Raw genomic sequence first — 25,547 nt, forward strand, 5'->3', positions numbered from 1 at the left:
CCTGTTATGAAACATGAGAGTATAGTAGCTAGAGGGTTAGATTGAGAGTGCATTAATAGAAGTTGAACAGATTGTACAAAAAAAGATACACATATGCAACATTGCTTTTAGTCAGGGACATGAATTAACTGAGTCCAAGGAATGACAGAACATCTTGTTTCCAAATCACTACTGTTAAAGTGATCATGACAGCTGTTAACATACAGGTATATTGACTGTCATATAGGGAAGACCATATGAGCTGTGAGAATGTTGCCTTTTTGGCACTTTTGCTTATGGCTACAGATAAAAACTCTGTTTCTTTGTCCCTAAACTTCCAGGAAGTACAAAATCAATTTAGAGTTTGAAATAGCTGAATAAAACAACAAATACTGATGGTTTAGTAATCTCACATTTAAGGAGAAGGAAAGGTATAATCACTGGGGGTGCCAAAATGTTAGGCACACCCCAGTGATTATAATCACTTACCTGATAACCCAGGCTGTTGTTCTAGTTAGCAGAAAACTGCACTTGCCCGAGGTACCTGTAAGCAAATGATCCTGTTCCCTCTTCTTTCTTTATGCTGCTTGTGCATTTGCAGTAGAGTGATAAGCCAAACTTTAACAAAAAAGCAGATTTTTCACTGTAAGTGTTTCTTAACCATGTTCAATATTGAAATACTCTGTCCCATGTTTTATGGGGTGCTGTTTGTATATTTTGTAAACTTAAAATGCATGCATTTTATAAATTTGTTGAAAACATTTCTGCAAAAGGAATATTGTCCACAAAACATTTTGTTGTTGCAAAATTCTAAAGTCACAAAATAAATTTTGTCAACACAAAATTCTCTTTTTTAAATAGAAAATATAAATTGGTTATTTTGAAAAATATTCATATAACATATAAATTTGTTTGAAGTAAATTCTGAGTTTGAGATTTCTTGTTGAGTGTGGTGCACACAGCAAACAAAAGGGTTAAAACCTGGATGCTAGGTTAATTCCTCAGTAATAGTAAATTCAGACAACTACACTCTCAGGTCCTTATTCCAAAGGAAAACATGACCACAAGTGCAGTTGTGGTTGGAATTGACCTGTTATTGGTGACATTTCTGCTCCATAGTTGCTCCTGTTAGAGGCAGATGGTAATTTCCCTGGGAGTGCGTGCAAAGTAAAAAAATGTACATTTTGGAGATTTTGCACTTTGCACCTTGACCCTATTTAAATATATGAACCCAGTTATACTGGGGCTCATTTATAAACATTGGGCAAATTTACACTAGGGCAGTAAGACATAACAATGTATTACTGACTGGCTTGTTACCAAGCTGCTAGTTGTACAATGTAAGCAGACGTTTAAATGGGCGACATAGAATAATATCCAGATGCAAATTTGCCAGTGTCAAGTGCCCTTGTGGTTGCTCAGAAAAATTCTAAGATTTTGGTACACCTTTTATACATCAAGTTAGGTTGGGGATTTGTATTCTAAATTGGGATCACATTTGGTTCAAGTGATCTTTGTGGTGTTATAAGGTATATTTTATATTGTTTTAGGAAAACAAGTTATTACTATGACAGTTGGGTGAATATATGGTGTCACTCAAGTATAATTTTCAGTCACACAAGACACAGTAGATGTACGTTCAGCATATTAACTAATTATTTTGTAATAAATTTTGTTTTTATATTTTCTTGGATAATGTGGGTATAACACAATTAAATTGCTTCTTCCTTTGTTAATATTTTTACTATATATGTTTAATATATGTTCACTATTCAGTGTTGATGAACAGCTACATGAAATCTCCCTAGGAGCTGCCTCACCAGTCTGGGCAGCCCACAAAACCAATAAATTCTCAAATTATGAACTATGTTGCATGTCTTTTCTACAGATGATCTCACAGCAAACCCAAGAGATCAGTGAAGCAATGACCCTAAGCAAGTGCTGAATGAGCTGCAAACTAGTTCAGCTAGGAAGTCAAGCTAAGAATTAGTGTAGCAAAAAGGGTTTGTTAATATCCTAGATATTTAATATGAATGTGTTTGTATCTCACAGTATATATATATATATAGATTGTAAGCTCTACGGGGCAGGGACCTCCATTCTCTTGTGTCTTTGACTCCTAACTAGTTATGAGCGAATTTTTTCGCTAGGCATGGATTCTCTCGCATTTTGCCATTGGCCAATTGTTTTGAGACTTTTTTTGTCGCTCGTCAAATTGAGCGCGGTCGCGGTAAAAAAAAAAGTGTGGTTGGGTAAAAAAAATAGACAAAAAAAGAAGCGGGCGACAAAAAAATTGTGCAACCAGTGCTGGCCTTAGGCCGATTGTACCGATTGTGCGCAATTGAGCCCCGCACCAAAGGGGGGCCCCCGCACACTGGAATCCGTTTTTCTTGCTCTTCCTTGCACCCTGGAACCTGTTTCCTTCCAGTGCCACCCGGGCCACCCCTATTACATTTTTCAAATTGAGCGGTCAGAGCAGTTATATACGTGCCTGTGTTGCCAGTGCCTGCACACGCAAGATGGAGTACGAGGATGACACGGGGCACTTTGCAGTACCTGTACTCTACCAGTCCTGTCACCTCACTCCCCGCGCGGCTAGCTGCTGCGGCCGTACTGTCTGCTTGGCCTGCTGCCTCTGTGCTGTATCAGCAATTCGCAAATGGAAATTGCCACTTACCTGGCCTGTTGGCACCTCTAGGCCTCCACAGTCTGCATTCTTCAAGTAGTAAGCCAGGGGGGTCACAGTTAGTGACTCCTCTCTCCTCACCCCCTGACAACCTCCTGAGTCTGTCTGACCTACTCTATTATGCAGAAATCATTCTACTGATAACTGACTTACTACAGTCAATCATGGCCTTGATTTGAGAATATGTCAGTCATCAGTTTATGTTATTTATCTTTTAATTATTTGATGATGATGTGATATAATTGGGATTGGGGATCATGCTTTCTGGTCTGGTCCTTACCTCCCACTTTTAACTGTTAACTATTGCAGTAAATTAGTCAGAGACTGTTTTTATTTTATTCAATTGTTTGTACCTTGTTTTATGCCTTATGCTTTTATCTTGGACCTTGGCTTGCCTTATATTGTTCTTTCTTGGAATCTTGGGTGAGCATGTTGATTGGGAATTGGGGCCCAAATCCAATATAACTAGCTTCCCTTTTTTTTTTATAGTTTTCATAAATTCATTATGCAGGTTAATTGAGTGCTCACTGGCTATTTTGTCAGTGATTTTACTGGCAAGTCTGGGGTTAAAGGAGTGGTTCACTTTCAGGTTAATAGGTTAATATGCTTTTAATATGTTATTGAATGGCCTATTCTTAGCAGCTTGGTCTTCAGTTTTCACATTTTATTTATGTTTAGCTATAGTTTATATGATTGAGGGCCTGTGTCCTATGTGTACATTGAAATGCCCTGTAACCAGTGCAGCAATGTTTTTAGAATCTGACTGCATTGTTTCTGCTCTCGGTGGATAATATATTTGGTTGCCTAGTATACACTGTATTCTACTGTGTAATATGCCTGCTTTCTTTTTTATGCAGCAGGGGACTGTCACTGTGTCTGTCATGAAATCAGGGGGGAGCTGGAGGATACTGGGGGGAGCTGGAGGATACTGGGGGGAGCCGGAGGATGCTGGGGGGAGCTGGAGGATACTGGGGGAGCTGAAGGATGCTGGGGGGAGCTGGAGGATACTAGGGGGGAGCTGGAGGATGCTGGGGGGAGCTGGAGGATACTATGGGGGAGCTGGAGGATGCTGGGGGGGAGCTGGAGGATACTAGGGGGAGCTGGATGATGCTGGGGGGAACTGGAGGATACTAGGGGGGAGCTGGAGGATGCTGGGGGGGAGCTGGAGGATACTAGGGGGAGCTGGATGATGCTGGGGGGGAACTGGAGGATACTAGGGGGGAGCTGGAGGATGCTGGGGGGGAATTGGAGGATACTATGGAGGAGCCAGAGGATGCTGGGGGGGGCTGGAGGATACTAGGGGGGAGCCGGAGGATGCTGGGGGGAGCTGGAAGATACTAGGTGGGAGCCGGAGGATGCTTGGGGGAGCTAGAGGATACTAGGGTGGAGCCGGTATGTGCCTGTATTAAGCACAATTCAGCAGGAACAGCCTAAAAAACCATAAAACTATGGCAGCATAGGGATTCCCCTGTACTAAGCATAATTCACAATGTACAGTACTAAGGGGGCCCCGCAAAAAATGGTTCCAATTGGGCCCCGCAGTTGGTAAGATCGGCCCTGCATGCAACAAATGCGTTTGGCGAATTTTCTTGCCATTTCGTGAATTTTATGGCAAAACGGGACAGATTTGCTCATCACTACTCCTAACCTATTGCAACTGTATCTTATATTCATTTGTATTTATTGTTATACTTTGTATTTATCTATTATTATCTTAATAACCCCCTGTTTGTTTTAATGCATTCTATAGTACTGTACAGTGCTGCGTACATAAGTAGCGCTTTATAAATAAAGATATACATACATACATACAGTACTTTCTCCAGTAATATCTCATGTAAATGACCCTTTCTAGCTTGCTACAGTATTTACTAGAAAGAGCACACGTGAACACATAGCTATAGTAATTCTCAGTTTTGCGTCTGTTGCCTCATCAAAGACCAAACTAAGACAAAAGTAGCCAGTGTAGATGCAAAAGGGACTAGATGAAATCTTAAAGGCATTCTGACATAATTTTTATGGTGCCCTTTTTAGTTCTAAATTACACAGCAAATAATTCACTCTACATTTAAAATGTTATTCTTCTATCTCAGTGCATTGTGCCTGATTCTGAGCTTTCAGAAGAAGCCAGCACACTCATCCTAAAAAGCCCTATTATATTAAAATGTAAAATTATGGGCAAAGACATTTAGACATGTATTATTATGTATACAGACAGATACATAGAGCATATCTAAAAGTACAGCTTTATCATAACAATACAAATGAAATTGTAGTTATGGCAGATGCTGCAAATAGAGCTGCTACCTTACAAACATTAGAAAAAAAATAAAATATATATATATATATATACACACACACACAGGTCATGGACCTCTGAGGTAACTCATATTCTCATATTTTACAACAGGGGGGTACAGGTGTTTATTATAATACACAAGTATCAGTGAGCCATGTGACAGCAGTTACATCACTAAGCACCAATTATAACCAATGACACCACTAAGCACCTTTTATAAGAATACAGTATAAGCTTTTGAAAATATAATAATATCATTTACATGATATTCCTGGCTCTTGTGTATGTATATGTATATTATGCAAATTACTTTGTTTTCTGCTCTGCAACAAAATAGTTAAATAAGTTTTGAGAAAACACCAAGCAATAAAGCAACAGACTAAATAAAGACGATCTTCCCAGTTGGGAAATTACAAACAAATAAAAAGGTTTTGCCTCTTTCAAATTATTTATTGTTTTATAAACTCCCACACATTACACTTGGGTTCTATAAATGCAGGACTGGCGGTTTGCAAAGTACTTAACAAATCCAAGCTAATTTTTAATTAAGTATCATGTGATGCATGGCTGCCTGCAGCTCACTAAATGCCATTTAGGCCCAGATTTATCAAGCAGTGAGACAATGACACTCCAAAAATATACTGTTAAATACATGTGCTTGTATAGAGCTTTGTTATCAAGCAAATACAGTTTCCATCCACTTATAATTAGTCCCAAAGGACAAAGTTTTCTTGTTGCAGAGAGTTTTAATTTTAACATCTGTGCTGAACTTTCTTTGTTGCTGAGATAGATAATTTGAACTGTTTTTCATTTGCTATGTTTCTAGTAGAAAAGAAAAAACTATCAGAAAAGATTAGTAAAAGACAGTCAGTATCTTGCTTTTGCTCAAAGGTTACCCTAAGGTTTTATAATTAAGTTTATGCTTTCCCAAGGGACTTTATTAGTACTAATTTGATTACAGAAAGAAATGATGGACCAAACTACAGAACTTGTGAGGCCAGGGTCCCAACTTCACGACATAAGGTAAAAAGCATTGAAGTAAAAGTAAAATGTGCTATGTTTTATTGGTGTACATGTGTTTATTTTAGGCATCAAGGCCCAAGAGTGAATGGATCAGTACTCTAATGTACAAATCCGAATCACGAAATCCAATTATTTCTGATGATCGCAAATGTCATGAAAATTCTTTTGTTTGAATACGAAAATTTTGTACTTGCAATCCGAAAGTTCCGAAATTTTCCAATGATTGTAAACGGCGCAAAACCCTTTCTGACTTTGACACTTCAATGCATGATATAGGAAGCTTTCCAAAGGACTCAATGGCACTCTGCAGCTCCAACCTGGTCAAAAGAAAGTCACAATACCGCAGCTTGAATGTATTCCAAAACTTTCATACTCGTTGAGAAAAATATGATTTTGTCGCACACATTGTCTAGCAAAGTATGAAAAAGTTGCACAAATTAAAGAAAATATCATACAAAAGTTCTAAAACTTTAAAAAAAAAATATTTTTGTATTCAGACTCAATCGTACATTGATGTATGTGCCCCTATAAGATATGGGGAACAATATTATTTTATAAGGGCCTTCCTCCTAGACAGGGGTAGGTCAGTGGGCAGAAACTACATACAACTACTCCATCCCAGCAGCTGAAGGGGGCATAAGGGTTACATATATTGCTTCCTCTTATTTTATTGATGCTTGTGAGAAGGACTTGGTGGGTCAGGGGTCCAATACTTTCTACTAAATTTATACCCAATTCAGTGGCTGTACCATATACAGGGTAGAATTAATGTTATGCTAGGGTCACCTGGTGAGTTTGGAAAACAGACAGTATGTCACTCTTTCATCGATTAACAAATATGAAGGCATGAACATTGTTGCTGCTCATGTCCTTTTGGTTTTAGTGTTCAAAATATTGCAGATATCTGCATATTTGTTACTAGTTTTTGCTGCATGGAGGAAAACCTCAATTAATGAGAGACAATTAAAACCTTCTCTTATTATGCACATGACTAAGTAAATGTGTCAGACTGAACATGCCGCCCCATTAATGGACACATTCAGAAAATAAATAGAGGCATAAAAATATAAAGTAACCTAGTTAACTGCAAGGATAGTAGTCTTCCAGTTTCCCATCAATATTAGCATTCTGTGAAGGACCCATCCAGCTCTTTTACAAGCTAATAGAGGAAGATATTGAGCAATTCCCTTCCACTTACTAACTTCTGTCAGTCACATGTCCTTTGCTGCAGAAGAATCAGAAAAGTGGCATTTTAGTCATTGTTAAGATTCATAAATTTGTGCTTCATGATTGTGTCTGATTTTAAGAAGGTTATTTACTTCTCTGCTTCCCAAGTGTTTATGCAGAAGCTCTAAAAGTTCTAAATCAAGATACAATTATTTCCCCTGATCAGACCAGTTGCTTGTGGTAAAAATAACACTGCATATGAATTTTTATTAACAGGGACATTTAGTATAAATGGCAAGGAGCCATACAGTCTCTATCATTTGCGCTGTGATGCTTTTTGCAAGAGAAAATTCACTACCAATCTGCCAGCTGGGAATTACTAGAAAAATACCCTTAACTTCATCTAATGAACTCCAGTGTACATGGATGAAATGTATGTAGTGTAAAAGTCATCACCATTTATTGTTTTTAATGATCGAAGTGCTAGCACATCAGGCTGTAAATCTAGGAACATCTTGTTAAGCATAAAGCTTTTTTCCACAAATAAATATTATTTTCTTCTTCTTTCTAGCCCTTTCTGCAATTGTCAATATCCTTAAATAGGAGCTATCACAGTTTCCTCAAGTGCAGCACTTAAGAGGATACATATCAGAGATTTATCTGGTATTTATAGATTAGTTTTCTCATTTTAAGCACTCAGCATCATAAAATAATTGATTCAAGCATGCTCCCTTTCTATTGCCTCACTAAGGATAAATATGTGGTGCTACAGAATAAAGAAGATGAACTAAGTCTGCCTGGCAGAGGATTCATTTCTGTTTTAAATGAGCATATGCATTGCAAATAGGAAAACAAAGACTTTGGTAAGACCCTCTTCCCCAAAAATGTGTTCTTATGCCCAAGTGTGATGAACAGAATCATTTGCACAGTAACTGACACACTTCTCATCTCTTAAGATCAATAGACACATTCAATTAATTACTGTTTTCCTAGATGTGCTATAGCATCTGATTTAAATTAAGAAACAAAAGAAAATACAATTAAAATATTTCAATTAGTCTCTCACATTTCACTGGATTTATGTGCATCAGCATATTGTATGTAGACAAGTAAAGTATCAACTCAAAAACCTCACATACACCAAAAATATAAAGATAACTTTCATACCAGATCTGAAAATTAAGGTATAGCATTCTTATAAATTCTTTTAACTGAATCTGCATTGTTTGATTGATTTACTGGACACACCTAAGCACATTAACCCCCATATAATAAAACAGAAGGTTGCTGTGAATGCAAGTGTGTACTGTATTTCATAAGTATGTATTTAACTGCAGTTTTGTGAATTCCTGGTTAAGTTCTTGGTCTGCTAGCTCAATTAACACTTTCCCCAGGTATTTTTTAACACAGTACTTCTACCCTAGGTGTCCTTTTCTTTTTTTCTAATTATACCTCGACTTGGGTCCATTGATTTTCATGTTGTCTTTAATTGTAACCATAAAGAACTGAATGCCTGCAAGCTAAAACTAAATAAAAATGCATTTAAGACTGCTAAACATAACAAAAAAAAAATAATCTACAATTGTGTTTGAACTAACAGCTATATTAAATGCATACTCTGGGTTTAATTCACTGCAGGACCCTCAATAAAGCATGAATTCTGCATGAATGGATTTCCATAAAACCACACAAGTCACATGATGCTCTTCTTAAAATTATTTTATTATTTACTAAAGACCTTGGCAGCAGCAACGCCCTTTAAAGGTGAAGGAAAGGTAACAACTAAGAAAGCTTCATCAGAAAGGTCTATGTAAATACAGCCATAAACACTTACAGTAATGCTGTAATGCTGTAATGCAGTAATGAGTCCTCTATCAAAAGAAACACAGGATTTGTTGTCTCTTTTTTTTTTGTAAACATGATCTTCCAGTGTCTGACTTCCTCTTTTAGAAACATCCTTAATTCCCATGGCCATAGTCTGTGCACTTCTCTCTCCGCTCTCCTGCTCCCCATCCCACGAGAATGCTAAGAACTCCCTCCACCCTCCCTTAGGAATGTGTGATCTGAGCTATAACACCTAGGGGCTGATTTACTTACCCACGAATGGGTCGAAATGAGTCCGATTGCGTTTTTTTCGTAATGATCGGTATTTTGCGATTTTTTTCGTATGTTTTGCGATTTTTTCGGATTCTTTACGAATTTTTCGTTACCAATACGATTTTTGCGTAAAAACGCGAGTTTTTCGTATCCATTACGAAAGTTGCGTAAAAAGTTGCGCATTTTTCGTAGCGTTAAAACTTACGCGAAAAGTTGCGCATTTTTCGCGTAAGTTTTAACGCTACAAAAAATGCGCAACTTTTCGCGTAAGTTTTAACGCTACGAAAAATGCGCAACTTTTTACGCAACTTTCGTAATGGATACGAAAAACTCGCGTTTTTACGCAAAAATCGTATTGGTAACGAACAATTCGTAAAGAATCCGAAAAAATCGCAAAACATACGAAAAAGTCGCAAAATGTTAGTTTTCAAGTCGGAACTTTTCCAATTCGGGTCGGATTCATGGGTTAGTAAATCAGCCCCCTAGACTGCAGGCAGGAAGCTACTTAAAATGGTAGCTGCCATCTTAAGAAAACGGAGAAAGCTTCCAGGTATGGTAATGGTTTCTGCAGAATAAATTAGGTGGCAAATCTAGTGGCAGAAAAAGGCCAAAATGACTTTCCTTCTCATTTAAAGGACAAGTAAACCCTAAAAACTAACATAGCTAGAAATGCTGTATTTTATATAACACATTTACTGCTATCAGATTAAAGGTTCAGCACCATTACAATTAGGGTTGCCACCTCTCCTGCTTGTGAACTCCGGGCAGGAAGATGGGGCGTGACATCACTGGGCAGAGCAGTGACATCACGGGGGTGGGCTAGGTCATCATAAGGTGATTGGCGATTTTCCAATCACTGCACCAGTCTTCAAGGATCCTGCCTGGTTTTCAAAATTGGGAAAACTGGCCAGGCAGTTTTGACCCGGACAACCCTACTGAAAACCGGACTTTCCAGGTCAAAACCAGACAGGTGGCAAACTTAATTACAGTAATGAGTCAGGTCTCAAAAGTTGTGCACAGGAGTTTACCTGTGCACAACTTATAACTGACCTTGTCAGCTTTATATTGTGACATTTATATCCTATTTTTATATACAGTATATTGTGAGTGGGTCCCTAATCTCAGTAAGTGACAGCAGCACAGAGCATGTGCAGTGAATCAGCAAAAAATAGGAGCACAACTAATGGGGCATTTCTGAAGGCACAAATCTTCACTGGTAAAGGCCTGTGTTTGCTTTGGGCTGGTACAGAGGCAGAATGTGCAGCATTTCTAGCCTTCATTTTTCATAAGCTTTAGTTCTCTGTTAAAGAGGCAGATGATGTACAATGATACCTAACCTTCCTTCTAGGGCCCCATGGAAACAAGGGCCCCACCATGTGCTGGAAAACATGTTCACAGCAGCAGGAAAAAAAAGTGTTTTCGGTTGCTATTGCAGTAACAGAGGGGTATGTGTAAATTTAAAAAATATTACCTAGTGTGAGAGATGCAATGGGAAAAGATCATTATTTGGTGTATTTCCATCAGTGTTAAAGGTGGGATACAAATAGCACCAGGTAACATGCCTGGTTTTGCAGCAGGTAATACTGTGTTTATGTTATTGGCTTAGGAAAAGCCAAATGAATAGGTCCCTGGAGTGAATGGAGGGAGAGCAGGAAAGACCCTCTTTTCCGTACTCCACTAAGTATTTTCAGTTGGTCAGCTGTAGGGACCTGCCTGATTAGGCTGCAGGTGAGCAGCAAATAAAATGGCTGTGTGATTACACAGGGGGTTGAGTTGGACTCAGAAGGTCACTCTCAGAGCAGGGCACAGGGCAGGAAGATTGCCTGCCTGCGTTAGGAACTCCCAGAGGAGCTGGGGGTACCTCCTGCCACTGCAAGGAGCAGAGGGAGTCATGACCAGACGGATGAGAGCTGAGAGGAGTCAGCAAGTCTTAAGGTGAAGCCTGTGTGTTCACGAGTGTGAGTCACTGGGGGACAGTGAGAAACCCCATAAAGGTTCCACAGTGTAGAAGTAACCCTGGAAGGTGAGAGTCCTGAATGAGGGAGAAATCATAACCCTGAACTGTTTATGAACTGTTGATGTTGGGAAGAATTGGCCCTAAATAAACCTGTGTTTTGCCTGAAGAAGTTGTGTCCCTGTCTCTTATGCTCCAGATCCTTTGCATGCCTGCCTTTCATTGTTATTTCCCCTAAAATTATGTACTGTATACAGGCAGTCAGTATGTCACACTAGAGAGACACTACATTGACAATAAGAGAAGTCAGCCCTAAAGTAGTCAGAGTTACACATTTTACAAAGCTCTAATGAAATTGTGTTAACTATGTTAATAGTTTACCATGCAATTTAGATATTAGTGGCTTAGCAAAACTGTAACTGGTTTCTTGATGTAACTGGTTTCCTTTTTGTTGTTTAAAAAAGGTCACATAAAGGCAGATTTATTAACACTTTCATTTTTGTGATTTCCATTTTTAAAACCACAATTAAACTCACTTTATCTAAAAACCATAGATACCTAGTAATTAACTAAAACAGCCTAAAAAAAATCACAAATGAAAAAAAACTGTTTTCATTTTGTCACACAAATGAAACCGTGAAAACCTCTAAAACCACAAAGCAAAGAAAGATTAGCCAATTTAAAAAGGACGGCTGACATTGACTTCTACATGACCTCGACAGCTTTTAGATGGGGTATTTTTACTTTCAGATTTGTTGCTGTTTTGTCTCATAATAAATAATGGGAAAAAAATGTGTTTTTTTATCCGTGACAAATCGTATTTTTGCACAAAAAAATACATAATATGAAAAAAAAAATACGAACATTCGTTAATGCTCCCCTTAATGTCTTAGCCTTATATTTATTGTTATTTCTTGCTAATGCTACTATTGCAATTATAAATTAAGCATTTTCATATTCCCTCTTTTTAGGGTTAACATACCATTTTGTCAATAATTAACTTATATCTTCTCTGACATATTGCTTTCTGACCTAGTACACATGGCATTGCATTTCTTTAGGAATTTTTGACTACGATTATCTCTACCACAGCTGGCAATTGTGATCTGGCAGAGAAAACACATCCAAAGTACTCAGGGGGAAGGAAAGAGAATGACTATGATATGGCAATCTGTCAGTACAATGCTTGTGTTTATAGTAGATACACAATAATTTGTGTACCATGCAGCATGAAGTCAAACAAAAGTTTTAAGATACCAGTTTAAAAGAATAAGTTTATTCTAGGATAGCTTACTTCAGATAAAAACAAAATCCAAAATCCCCACTACTATCTACCATTTACTTTAATTTGAAACACCTAACATCATATATGTTTAACCTTCTTCCTAGCAGAGAGTGGGCAAATTTTCATTCCATTTGTAAATCAATAAAGTAAAAATTGAAGTTACAGAGGCCTACCTACTTAGGGTCCAAATAGCACAAAATACTGGCACAACAGGATTTGTTTTAGCGGGATAAACCCTGCTGATTTTAATAGTAGCAAAAACCATGTAACGTTTCGGGAGCACGCCCCTTCGTCAGACGGCGTCAGACGGCGTGCCCCCGAAACGTTACATGGTTTGCTACTATTAAAATCAGCAGGGTTTATCCCGCTAAAACAAATCCTGTTGTGCCGGTATTTTGTGCTATTTGGATCGTGGTGGAGAGTGCCGACGTCTCTCTAAATACTGTGCACCAGGTGGAACAGAGTGGAAAGGCTAGGGTGTGCTGGTGAGTGTGGATTGGCTACCTACTTAGAGTAACAGAAAGACCAAAAAGTGCCATAATGAAATCAAGATCTTTGATTTCCTTAAGAGATATCTTTTTTTGTAATTTTTCATTTTAATGTATACAATTGGGTTGCCACCTTTTGATAATGGGTCAGTGAAGTTTCAGGGGGCAGGCCAGTGACACCAGGGGGTGGGCAGTCACAGTTTAAGGGATTGGCCTGTGTTATGAGGGGGTGAGGCTATGATGTGGTAATCGGTTTTCACCAGGACAGCCTTCCAAAAACTGAGCTGCCCAGGTGAAAACCAGTTGGGTGGCAATCCTAGTATGAAACCCTTTATCACATTGTGTTTGAGTTAAATAACATTTATTAAGATATGCTTTACCAAGATAAAAGCTCATGTGTAGACCACAAACATGCATAATAATGAGATGAAGAGTCTGAGACCTCTTTGTCCTACCCAGCTGAATTTAGGAAAACTGTATGCAGATAGGCTGCTAAGACATGCATTTTCTAATATCATCAGGATTAAACAGACCATTAATTAGGCATTGTAGAGGGTTCTAGATGTAATCATTTATAGCATCATAGACACTCTCTGTCAACGGCAGACCAACTCCAACAAAGCCACGCACTACCTGCAGAGAAATTTATTTTCCAGCTTTACTGTACCAATGACTTTTGTTTTAACCTAGTCTTTTACTTTAACATTTGGCTCAATTACAAATCTGATGCCAGCAGCACCAGTCTTTGTTTAAAAATAGAAACTTTCCATGAAAATGAGGTCATGAAGATTTAATCGTATCACAAAAGAACACACTTTAACAATGTTTAAGTAAATGGTTCCATCTTAAATGTAAGAGTGTAATAGTACCTCTGCTTCATATAGTTAGTGTACAGCTGTAACATCACCTTTAGCAGATTTTTAACATTTCAGTGGATTTCTTCAGTTCTCCTTAGAATTTTTTTTTTCAAGTATTTGGGGCTACTAACACATTGCAGGTCATTTCTAATGTTCATGAAGAGGTCATGCCAAATCGCAATGAAATGCAAATTGTACACAAAAATTCCCAAACGGTTTGCATGAGCATGTACGTGTTTATTGTGCACTACAATAGTGCCAATTTTCACTTTTCAGATATACTGTATAATCGCAATTTCTAAATCAGTTTAGTGAATATTTTTTCCACCACCAAAGTTGAAGCATAATTCGGACGTGAATTATGTGCGTATAAGTATTCACAATTTGCAAATATACAATATTTAAAAAGCTTTTAAGGATATTTGCACAGCAAATAAAAATTCACAATTATGTTTGCACATTAAATCTACCAGTCTTGCCCAGCTTTATATATTATAAACATGGGCTTGACAAATATGTTCACTGTGCAAATAATTGTGCGATATGTGAATTTCATAAAGGAACCCCATTGACTCTTGTGCTGCGACCCTTTCTGTACCAAGGACAAAGTACCTATGCATGCTTATAACTCAAGCATTTCTCCCCTCCCATAATGAACTCTGATACCATTGCCAGATTAACAGATGAATGTTGCCCGAGCCAGTAGAAACAGACTGTATATAACATGCATGTAAGAGCTTGAAAGAAACCCATGGTTTGCAAAGCTTTGCCCATAGCAATAAAAGAGAGAGAAAGAGTGAATCACATAACATGTGTGACATAGCCCTAATTCCTGGAATATAAACAGTAACTCATTGCCAATAATTTGCTGGAATACACTAAAGAAACAGACTTTTGGTTAGTTGGAGTTTTAAAGGGGAACCCTTTAAGTAAAAATGTAAATCTAAAATGCACAAGTTCCCATGTAAGAAAAGTAAAGCCAAAATTAGACCAGCTAAATGAAATACATGCAAATCGACAAGTTAATTGATACAGTGTATTGTATGACTGCATCTGACAACAGTGAGCAAAAAGTTATGCTGTAAAATAGTAATTCTAGATAGATCATAACAGCATGAGTCACAGAACCGTCACTGCAAAATCAATGTTCAACCTTTAGAAGTTTCATGAATTGTGTTGCTTGCAGTTTACAGCACTGTGCCATGATAGGGACTGACAAAGTAAAAAAAAAACAGCATTTTCAAAAGATAAAAGGTGAAAACAATTATAAATGACAAAAATCACTGTAGTTTTAAAATTTATACAGATAATGTACAGTTCACAAAAGAAGAAAAATAAATAGAGAATTTAGCATTGCAGATATGTAATGTTAAGTGTATTGCAGTAGTATTGTTCTTAAATAAATATGCTGTTTAATAATTCTGCAATTAAACCATAACAGCTAGCGACTTCAGCATGTTAAGTTACAAATGCACAAAGAAAATATTTCAAATAAAATAAATATGTTTTACCTTTCCCACATACTGAGGATCTGGTCCTATATGTTCTTCTAAAACAAAGAACTGATTCCACACCCATCCACGTTTTGGGCGATGGTGTACTTCTGTTTCCCCATCTATGTGTTTGGTTTGATTTCTAGTCACCTTGATGGACGTGTGATGTGTTGATCCATAACACCTCTGCACAAAACAGAGACACACTAGAACTGGACAGATACCTGATGTATTTGGAATTCTCATTGTAGGGTCTCTTCCAAATGGAAATGCTTCCCCTTTTCCTTGTGATTTTGTAATCCAAAAGAGCAGATATATGTGATATCAACCTATATTCTTCTGGGAAACCCCGTCCAATAAGGTTTTCTTTGTACACCCATTGTCTTTCTTTATTGATCGTAACTTATTATAATTCATTTACATCCTAAATTGACTTATTTTGAAATTCCATGTAGCCTTTTCCACAATACAGGCATCTTCTTCAAATCTAAGAGAAAACAGAAACAAAGCATCATATAGAAGCATACAGAGAATTTTGCTCACAGGGTAAAAACAAAGCACTTTTGCAGGTAGTATTTTCAGAAGGTCATACCTTAACCCTTTCCCTGCCAACGACGTTGCTCCTACGTGCTGGCATAAAAAGATGTTAAGCGTCAAGGAGGAGCCACGTTTTCTTTATCTTGCGCTCACTCTCTGCGCTCGCCACTTAATCTGAGTGCAGAGAACGAGCGCAAGGTAAAGAACCCCCTAGAGAACGAGCAGAGGGGGGTAAATAGTGGCCCCTGGGGCACAACTTGAAGAGCCAGGCACATAGATTCTACATGTCAGGCTTTTGCTGCTCTCCCCCCTCACTTCCTGTACCGCCCACACACCGGACCTGACTGCAGCTGCTGTGCCTCTGATCTCCTGTGTCCCTCCTGCGATCTCCAGCTTCTTGATTCCAGGTTAGTGCAAGATACACACACAAAAACACAATCACACACTTATTACACTAATACACACTTATACTTACACTTACACACACACTTACATTTTGGGGGGTTGGGGGTTTCACACATTCACAGCACTTACAGTACTCACACTTACTTGCACACTCACACACATGCACACAAAACACATTTTGCCATGTGTACACACACACTTAGACACTTATGCAATTTTGTAATGTTTTTTTAATCGCATCATTTTTTGTTTCTTGCCTGAAAAAAATGTTTTATTGCAATTGCGGATAGTATATTCGCTAACTGCACTATGCAATACCTTTTGTACATTATTTTGGTATTTTTTTTACGCTTTCTTTGATTTTGGTGCATTTTTAGTCATTTTATTGCACTTTTAGCCATTTTTTTTTGCATTTTTAGTTATGCATAGTTGTTGTTTGCTTGACTTTGTCTGTAAAACTAATTTGCCCAAGCCAAAATATTCAAACTGTGTTTCTGACTGCAGATATCACTAGGAAAAAAAAAACATTGATTTTAGTTTTTTTTTTGGATTTTAGCAATTATATTGTATTTCACGTTGTTCTTTGTTACTTGTCTTTGCACATGGACATTTTGTCTGCTGTATTTCAATTTGGCTTCCTCTGTACACCACATAGTTTGGTAAATCTATGCATATAGGGCATCAAACTGTTCAGTAGACCCCTGGTGTTCATATTTAGAGTGTTTTATGTTGGTATGTTATGAAATTTGGGGTACATAATGGGGCAAAATGCAAGCTTTGTGACGATTTTCAGAAATGTTATAAAAACCGTTCTGTTTTGCATAGCTTTGTAGTTTGGTAGTTTGCAGAAGAAAGATGTATTTACCCATTTTTGTTTTGTCAGAATGTGTATTTTTGGAAAATTGTATTTCTAGGGTCTCCATACTGTTAGGGAGTCTTGTGGCACATAATACACATACCGGGTGCAAAATTGCAAGAGCCGGACCGGCAAATTGCAACATTTTAGGGGATTTTCTGAAATATCATAGAAACCACTAACTTTATGAAAGCTTTGCAGGTTGGTACTTTGGTGTAGGAGGGACTCTTTACCTATGTTGGATTTGTCAGAATGTGTACTTTCCAAAAATATATGGTTTTCTGGGGTCACCCTACATTCCTGCAGTTTCTATCCCACATAATACTGCCATGTGGTTATGAATTAGGTAGGTAAGCCAGGAAATAAGTGTGCACAAGGTATATTTTTGGGTCTTTAAGTGCCATGTGCTTTGATAAACCTATGTACAGTGGGCATCAAACTGTTCAGTAGATCTTTGGAGTTCATATTTAGGGTGTTTTATCTTGGTACCTAATGGCCTATAGAAAATAAGATGCTGCATATTGGAAATTCTAAGGTGATTTTTGGAAATGTCATAAAAACCGGCAAACTTAGGAAACCTTTGCAGCTTGGTACTTTGGAGAAGAAAGACATGGGTGCCCATTTTAGATTTTGGGAAATGTGTACTTTCCAAAAATATATTACTTTCTGGGGTGAATGTACTTTTTACTAGCTTTATTCCGCATAAAATCAGATCATATGGTGTATGTTCACATTGGGGCCCCTACATGCCACATACTTAGGTAAACCTATACATATTTGGCATCAAACTGTTTACTGGACCCCTGGCGTTCAAATTCAGGGTGTTTAATCTTGGAACCTAATGATAAAAGGGAGATAAGATGCTGCAAACTGGAAGCTTTGAGAGGATTTTTTGAAATAGTATCAAAATTGCCAACTTTAGGAAAGCTTTGCAGTAGAAAGACATGGGTACCCATACACATTGGGCAACAAACTGTTCACTGGACCCCTGGCGTTCATATTTATGGTGTTTTCTCTTGGTACCTAATGATATGTGGGAGATAAGATACTATAGACTGGAAGCTTTAAAGCGATTTTTAAGAAATTTCAAAAATGTTGATAAAAACCAATAACTTTAGGAAAGCATTGCAACTTGGTAGTTTGGAATAGACAGGCAGTTCTACCTATTCTGGATTCCCTAGAATCTGTTCTTTCTAAAAATGCATAATTTTCTGGTTTAAACCTTCTGTTAGTGGAATTTTTGGCCTTGAAATCTAAAGTATGCAGCTTTCTGAAGCAGTGCCTTGGAAATTTGGTAGTGTACTGCTGGGAGTTTTTGACCTATACAAGTGAGAAATCTCCATAAAACTATATATATTTGGTATTAGCACATTCAGGAGACATGGGACTTTCCAAATCAGTTGTATTTTTGTTTCTGGTGTGTTTCTGTATGTGTTTATATTATGGAAAATATATATATTTTTTTCATTTTTTAGACATTTAGAAGACTATATCTTGTTACAAAATTGGAATTACACAAAAATTCCACCATATTTTGAAAGCTTAGGTTATCCTGAAAAAACTATATATAGTTTTCCTGGGTAAACTAAAAGTCCCCCCGAGTAAAGGCCCCTAAAATGAAACAGTGCAAAATGTTAAAAAAAGACTGGCAGTGAAAGGGTTAAAGGGACACTTATGTTTTGTATTGATATATTTGTGCATGTGATTTGGAGTTACTTCTATCCACTGATATACTTGTTACCCATTACCCTTGTATCCATATCATAAATAATTATTGATTAAATAGATTCAGCTTTGAAAAATTATCAAAGTTTCATGGGTTCTTGTCTTAAATAAAACATTCTAAGCAATTCTTAGAGGTAAGCAGCACTTTTTGGATCATATTGCCTCAACAGACTAAAGGTCACAGCCTGGCTTAACATAGTCTATAGCAGGAATATATATACAAGAAGGCCAAGCTATTGTGTTTACATAGAGCAATGCATCTTTTTAAGGAAATCTATCTCCAGTCAGGAAACAAAATTCACATTTTTATATATTTTTAAATATGTTATAGGATGGATGAAACATTCTTTCCTTACACATTTTTACATGTACAGATACACAAGAGCTGACATATAATGCTATATAACAGCAACAGGGGGGACAGATTTACCAAAATGTGAGTTTAGAGCTTAATACATAAAAACTCACCACGTCCCATTCATTCCTATGGGATTTTTAGCAGCGTATTTATCAAATGGTGAGTTTTGACTGTCACCCATTGATAAAAATCCAATAGGAATGAATAGAACACAGAGTATGAAGTTCTAAACTCACATTTTGATAAATTGCCCCCTAGTTGTCATAAAGATTTTACTTCTTCTATTTATTTAGCATGTATGCCTCTGAATAATAATATGTAATATGAGACCATATGGTATATATTAAACCAAAATGATAAACTATATTATCAAAGGAATTGTTATTGAAATTGCAGGTATAATGCAATACACAATTTAAATGCCTCCTCTTTCATGTATGACATTTAGAAAATGCACAGTGTAAAACATTGTTCCTTTTTGCTTATGGCGTCTTACAGTAAGTGAATACTTTGTTCTTTTTATTCTTATAGAATTAGCTTTTCCTGTATGGAACTAATTTTGGAAACTGCTTCATAACCAGAAGAGAAAGCCTGTCTGAAAAAATAATTATGGAAATCTATTCAGTCTATGATACTTCTTGGAAATTGCCCGTAGTTTGCTGTTTGGGTCCTAATTTGTATGATTTCAGTAATGAGAAAGTCACATTTAAGCACATGTACACATTTTTTTTTGCACAATTTGCAACTAAGTGATGCAAGCATATATAACCACTAAAAAAATAATTCATTAAAAATAATGAATTGAACAAAGAGTCCAAAAACAGTGTAATGCATATTGCTGTAATAATTTTGTAAATGAAATAACACACAAATCATTTTCACAATATGTGCTACTGACACATTTCTATCATGTCAGTGATATGAATGACACCTTTTTTTCTAAATAATACATTCCTAATCATCCACATCCCATGGCAGCAATACCTGCTCTTTCCTAATACTCCAACACAGTAGCAATCCTCCAACAGACCAGAGTACTATTTACTAGGGATGTAGCGAACCTCAAAAAAAAAGTTTGCGAACGCGTTCGCGAACTTACGCCAAAAAGTGCGAATATTCGCGAACGTTGCGAACCCCATAGACTTCAATGGGAAGGCGAACTTTAAAACCTAGAAAAGCCATTTCTGGCCAGAAAACTGATTTTAAAGTTGTTTAAAGGGTGCCACGACCTGGACAGTGGCATGCAGGAGGGGGATCAAGGGCAAAAATTTCTCTGAAAAATCGCAAAGGCAGCTGGCAGACCTAGCGTAAATACACGGCGTTTTTTGCTATTTCGCACTATTAGCACCATGGAAACGGGATTTGCTAAAAAACGCCATGTGTGGCTTGTGCGAAAAAAAAAAAACGCCACGCGAACCCAAATTGCGAACATACGTGAAAAGTTCGCGAACTTCTGAACACCCGATGTTTGCGCGAATTAGTTTGCCGGCGAACAGTTCGCTACATCTCTACTATTTACATTTAAACTTTAGTCTATTAGATGACTGAGGACAAATAAAATGGGGAAAGATGTACAGTACATGTTGGAGAAGACACAACTGATCCACACAAAAAAAATCAACACAAATGTGAAGAAATAGGAACTAACATATATTTACATATATTTACTTTTAAAAGCCCAGGCTATTTTTAAACCACTTTACTGTAAGACTCACTAAGGTGGATATAGTTTTAAACCTGCTATTCCTTATTGTTGCTAGAAATGTTTTCTTTGTGCATGCTATTCCTGTTTCTAAATGTTGCAAACTAATAATAAATATTTAAATAGATATCATCATCACCATGGAAATGTTAATATAGATTATTTCCACCCAAAATAAGAGAAATGTCAGTAACCATTTGTTCCTTTGTATCATAATTGTATAGTCATGCATAGCGAAGTCATAATATCTATGATATATTAAAATCATCACTGTCAACAGTCTAAGCTATATTTATTCATGTAATCAGGAACTGTGTGATTTCCAAGAACGGACAATTAGAAAATGCGTTAGTCAGTAAACGTCAGTGCTCTTTAAGATTAAACCTTATGGATTATATGAAAATTACAAGTATCTTTGTAAAGATCTGCGCTTGAATTCTTCATGAAATGTTTCTAAATGTATGCATTATATTTTAATTTTGAAAATATTTGAAGCTTTCCTTTTAAGTACAACATTATAATTTATTGTGCTCCAGTATGTTTTAATATCAGAGTGCTACAGGGGCATTATGCGGGACTATATATATATATAGGCACACAAGGGCCTGTGACTAGGGTGGCAGCTTTTGGGGGGTGGCCCTCGGTTGCCTATATAATAGATTTATTTAAAAAAAAAAATCCACCTAGCTGCTGTTGGAGTGTTGCTACGTAATTTTGCTATGTCACTCGCAAAGGGAAATGACATCACATGCATGCTGCTCGTGACATTGCTTCTGAAAACTGAAAACTGTGGGGGGGGCACATTTAGGTCTGATGTCCCCCTAGGCAGCTAATAAAGCTCTGGCATTATGGGTCCATTATTATTTTACATTAATTATTTTATTAGGGTAATGTAATAAAATATCTAAAGTTTACCCCCATCACGTATCCTATAGCAATCAATCAGAGGCTATTTTTAAACAGCTGACAAGTAAATGCTACCTGCTGACTGGTTGCGATGGGTTACTAGAAATAGCAAACTTTTACTATGTATTCCCTTTGTATTCCTTAGTTACAAACCTAAGCCACAGAAAGCCAGTTGAGTCTATGGTATAATGTAATAAAAATATTGCTCACTCTGAGAACTTCTCTTATGCTCAATTATTCCCATTCGATCTATATTACATTTTTAGGATTTACTCAAATATGAATCCTCCAAAACATCATAACATAGCTATAAATAGTGATGTAGCAAACATCGCCAAAAATGTTCGCGAACCCGTTCGCGGACTTTCGCCAAAACTCGCGAATATTCGCGAACTTTGCGAACCCCATAGACTTCAATGGGAAGGCGAACTTTAAAACCTAGAAAAGCCATTTCTGGCCAGAAAACTGATTTTAAAGTTGTTTAAAGGGTGCCACGACCTGGACAGGGGCATGCAGGAGGGGGATCAAGGGCAAAAATTTCTCTGAAAAATACTTTGTAAAAAAAACGCCAAAAAAAAAAACGCCAAAAAAAAAGCCAAAAAATAACGCCCCCCAAAAAAACGCAAGCTATTCCTATGTATATGCATAGGCGATAAAACGAAGCGAAAAAACGCAGCGGAAAAACCAAGGCGAATAAACGCGGCGCCAAAAAAAACCGTGGCGAACCCAAAGTGGCGAACATCGGCAAAAGTCCGCAAATTTGCGGACTTGCGAACACTCGATGTTCGCGCAAATTAGTTTGCCGGTGAACAGTTCGCTACATCTCTAGCTATAAACACACTGGACTAGATCCCATGCCTGCAACCCTCATCCAAATCCAGGTGTCTATGACAGGTGTTGAGTATAGATATGCAATGCACATGGAAGTGGTGCTGTCCCCACTTGTTCAAGACATGCCTGATTTGTTTACATTAATTACTGAACTAGACACAAGCTCTGTGCATGTTAATAGGCACAATTATGGAAACCAATATAGTCCTGCTCATTTTCATGCCTAAATATTTACTGATCCATCAGAATATCTTATTTATTACACAAATTCTTTTTTAGTCCTTTAAGTCCGGGGATGTTCCGGATGGTTTTCTTACATCTATACAGTCTTTAGGTGAATCAGTGTGGGGAGAGCAGTGTTGGAAAGAATATTAAAGTTTACAGAAAACCTACTGATTCTGATCAGTATTTGCACCACCCCATAGAACAAAAACTGGGAGGTTATAAGAACTCTTCACCACTGGGCTAAAGGAGAAAATTTGTGGATACCCAGAGATGGCCTTTGTCAAGACAGCATTAAGATCAAGCAAAAAAAAAAAAATGCAAGACCAAAACACAGAAGAGAAGCACATAGCAGCAACATACAGTAGACATCCCAAATGGATGGAATATCTGAGAATATGGCTGGAATTTTTAACAAATATCACATTTCCTTTGTTTTTTTAAACCAAGCTACACCCTGAAACAGAAGCTGGTGCACCCCCAAAAGACCCAAAGCACATGAAAAGCAATATAGCCTACATGGTGCAGGGTAGTGAAGAGTGTACTCTTCAATACAAAGCATATACCAAAACACTTCTAACTATGTGAATGGCCCAGCATAGAAGGGCTAATTCCTTAGGACAAGACTTAGGGGCAGATTCATCAAGTTCAAGTTCAAGTTCAAATCCCAAAATGGGTAAAATTTGGATTAGATACAATAATTTCTGATGATCGTAAATGTCATGAAAATGCTTATGAAAAAATCGTATTAGTCACGGTAATATCGTATTGGCAAGTCACTAAATTTTTGTACCCGAACGATCCTAAATGGTGAGAAAACCTTTCTGACTTTGATCCTGCTGTGCATATTTTTGAAAGCCTCCCATAGGACTCAATGGCACTCTGCAGCTCCAACCTGGCCAAAGGAAAATCACGATAATGAAGCTTTAGTGAATCCAAAACTTTTGTACGATTTTGTCGTGTAAAATTTCTTGTAAAGTGTGAAAAAGTTGTGCAAATTAATGAAAAAAAAAACGCAGAAAATACGCACAGTACGAAAACTTAGAGAAAATACATATTTTTTGTATTCGGATGCAATCGTACTTTGATAAATGTGCCCCTCAGTCTATCTATATCAGTCTAGCATATTGGGACTGAAAAAACAGGGTTTGAAAGAGGTGAAATGTGGGCCATTCATGCCAAACTGGAAAACAATCCCTAAAAAGAGGAGGGGGGTATGACACCGATTATCAACATGTAAAATGCCACTTTGACATCCTTACACCAGCAGTTTCACAAAAATTCATACTTCCAGTTCTGCAAATAAAAAATAAAAATAGCACCTGCCTCAGTGGGAATCATGGTACCATTGTGACTGGATTCCACTTTCACACCTCATGAGTTCTTAATAAAATCTACCTGAATAATTTAAATTGAACCACTGTGACTGAATGTTGGTGACTGTATTATTCTTAACAGTTTATCATACTGGGAAATACCCTAACCCTACCACTCAGTTGAACTGATGAAGCCTCATGAATGAGTGGTGAAACTCAAGTCCAGTTGCTTTAGACTTGTCACTCCTAGAGTGTTCTCTGTTTTCTTAATGTTTGAAAATACCTTCTGTTTCCTTAAGAGCACAGAGTTTTAATTAGCCAAAAGATTAATTTTAAACTTTTAGTCATCACCTTTAAAGAGATATATATGAAGTATGTAAGTATATGTATAGTCTATCACATATAAACTGCACTGTGTTCTACAGTTAGAAACACTAGAACAAGAACAAATAGTACAGCAAAAAAAGGGAAAGTTGTGCTCACCATTACATTTTAAATCATTAGGACAAAGGACTCTTACCAGAGTAAGAATGATACCTGCTAAAATCTAAACAAGTTACAAGAGAAATACAAAAACAGATATAAGTTTTTATAATATTTGTACTTTACTGCAGGTTGATAGTGCAACGGTACTCTTCAACTTTATATATAAAGAGAGTGAGTGCTTGGCTTAAAAGGTTTTGCTGCTAAGATACATAAGGGTTGATTCAATAAAGTGCGATTACGCTTATTGCATTCTTTTTTGCGTTAAAATTGACGCGAAAAAACCCGCACGATTCGCTAAAGTACTATCGCATGCATTAAATGCATATTGCGTGCGTTAATTAGCGCGCAACCACATGTGTTAATTTTACAGCATTGCGTCAATTACCGCGCAGAAATAATACGCATGATTCACAAACACTTAGACGTGCTAAATATCGCATTAGTTTATGCGAAAATTAACACCTACTTGGAGCAGGCGGTAATTATAGAAAAGTACAGTTCATGAGCTTTTGGCAACTCAATAAGGACTTTGCAGTGTGATTTATTCAAGTATGTGTTGGCCCTAGAGTGATCCTGCAGTTTGCAGGGAAATGGTCATTTTCAAAAACAGTAGTTTTACGAACGTAATGGTGTGTATGGCTAATATGGCATGCGCGCGAAAAGTAGTCTTCGTGACTTAAATAACGCAAACAGCATCACGTCTAAATGAATGCAAATATCCTTTTAGTGAATCGTGTGTTAAGACACGAAAAATTAGATGCGATAAAATTTTTAACGCATGCTATAAATAGTGCTTGTTTTAATGCACTTTAGTGAATCAGCCCTATAGGTAGAAAATAGCGTTATACTGTATTTTAATTAGAAAATGCATAACC

At 37.2% G+C, this 25,547-nt stretch overlaps 1 protein-coding gene across 1 annotated transcript in view; it reads right to left on the reverse strand.

Annotated features, from left to right (window-relative positions):
* cdh18 (cadherin 18) overlaps positions 1-25,547 on the reverse strand; it is a 319,640-nt gene that overhangs the window by 170,839 nt on the left and 123,254 nt on the right. Inside the window, exon 3 of the mRNA XM_018094962.2 lies at positions 15,347-15,815. Within this exon, the coding sequence (XP_017950451.2) occupies positions 15,347-15,574 (228 nt within the window). The 5' untranslated portion in view covers positions 15,575-15,815. The remainder of the gene's footprint in view (positions 1-15,346; positions 15,816-25,547) is intronic.

Source organism: Xenopus tropicalis, chromosome 6 (genome assembly GCF_000004195.4).
Source record: "Xenopus tropicalis strain Nigerian chromosome 6, UCB_Xtro_10.0, whole genome shotgun sequence".
NCBI lineage: Eukaryota > Metazoa > Chordata > Amphibia > Anura > Pipidae > Xenopus > Xenopus tropicalis.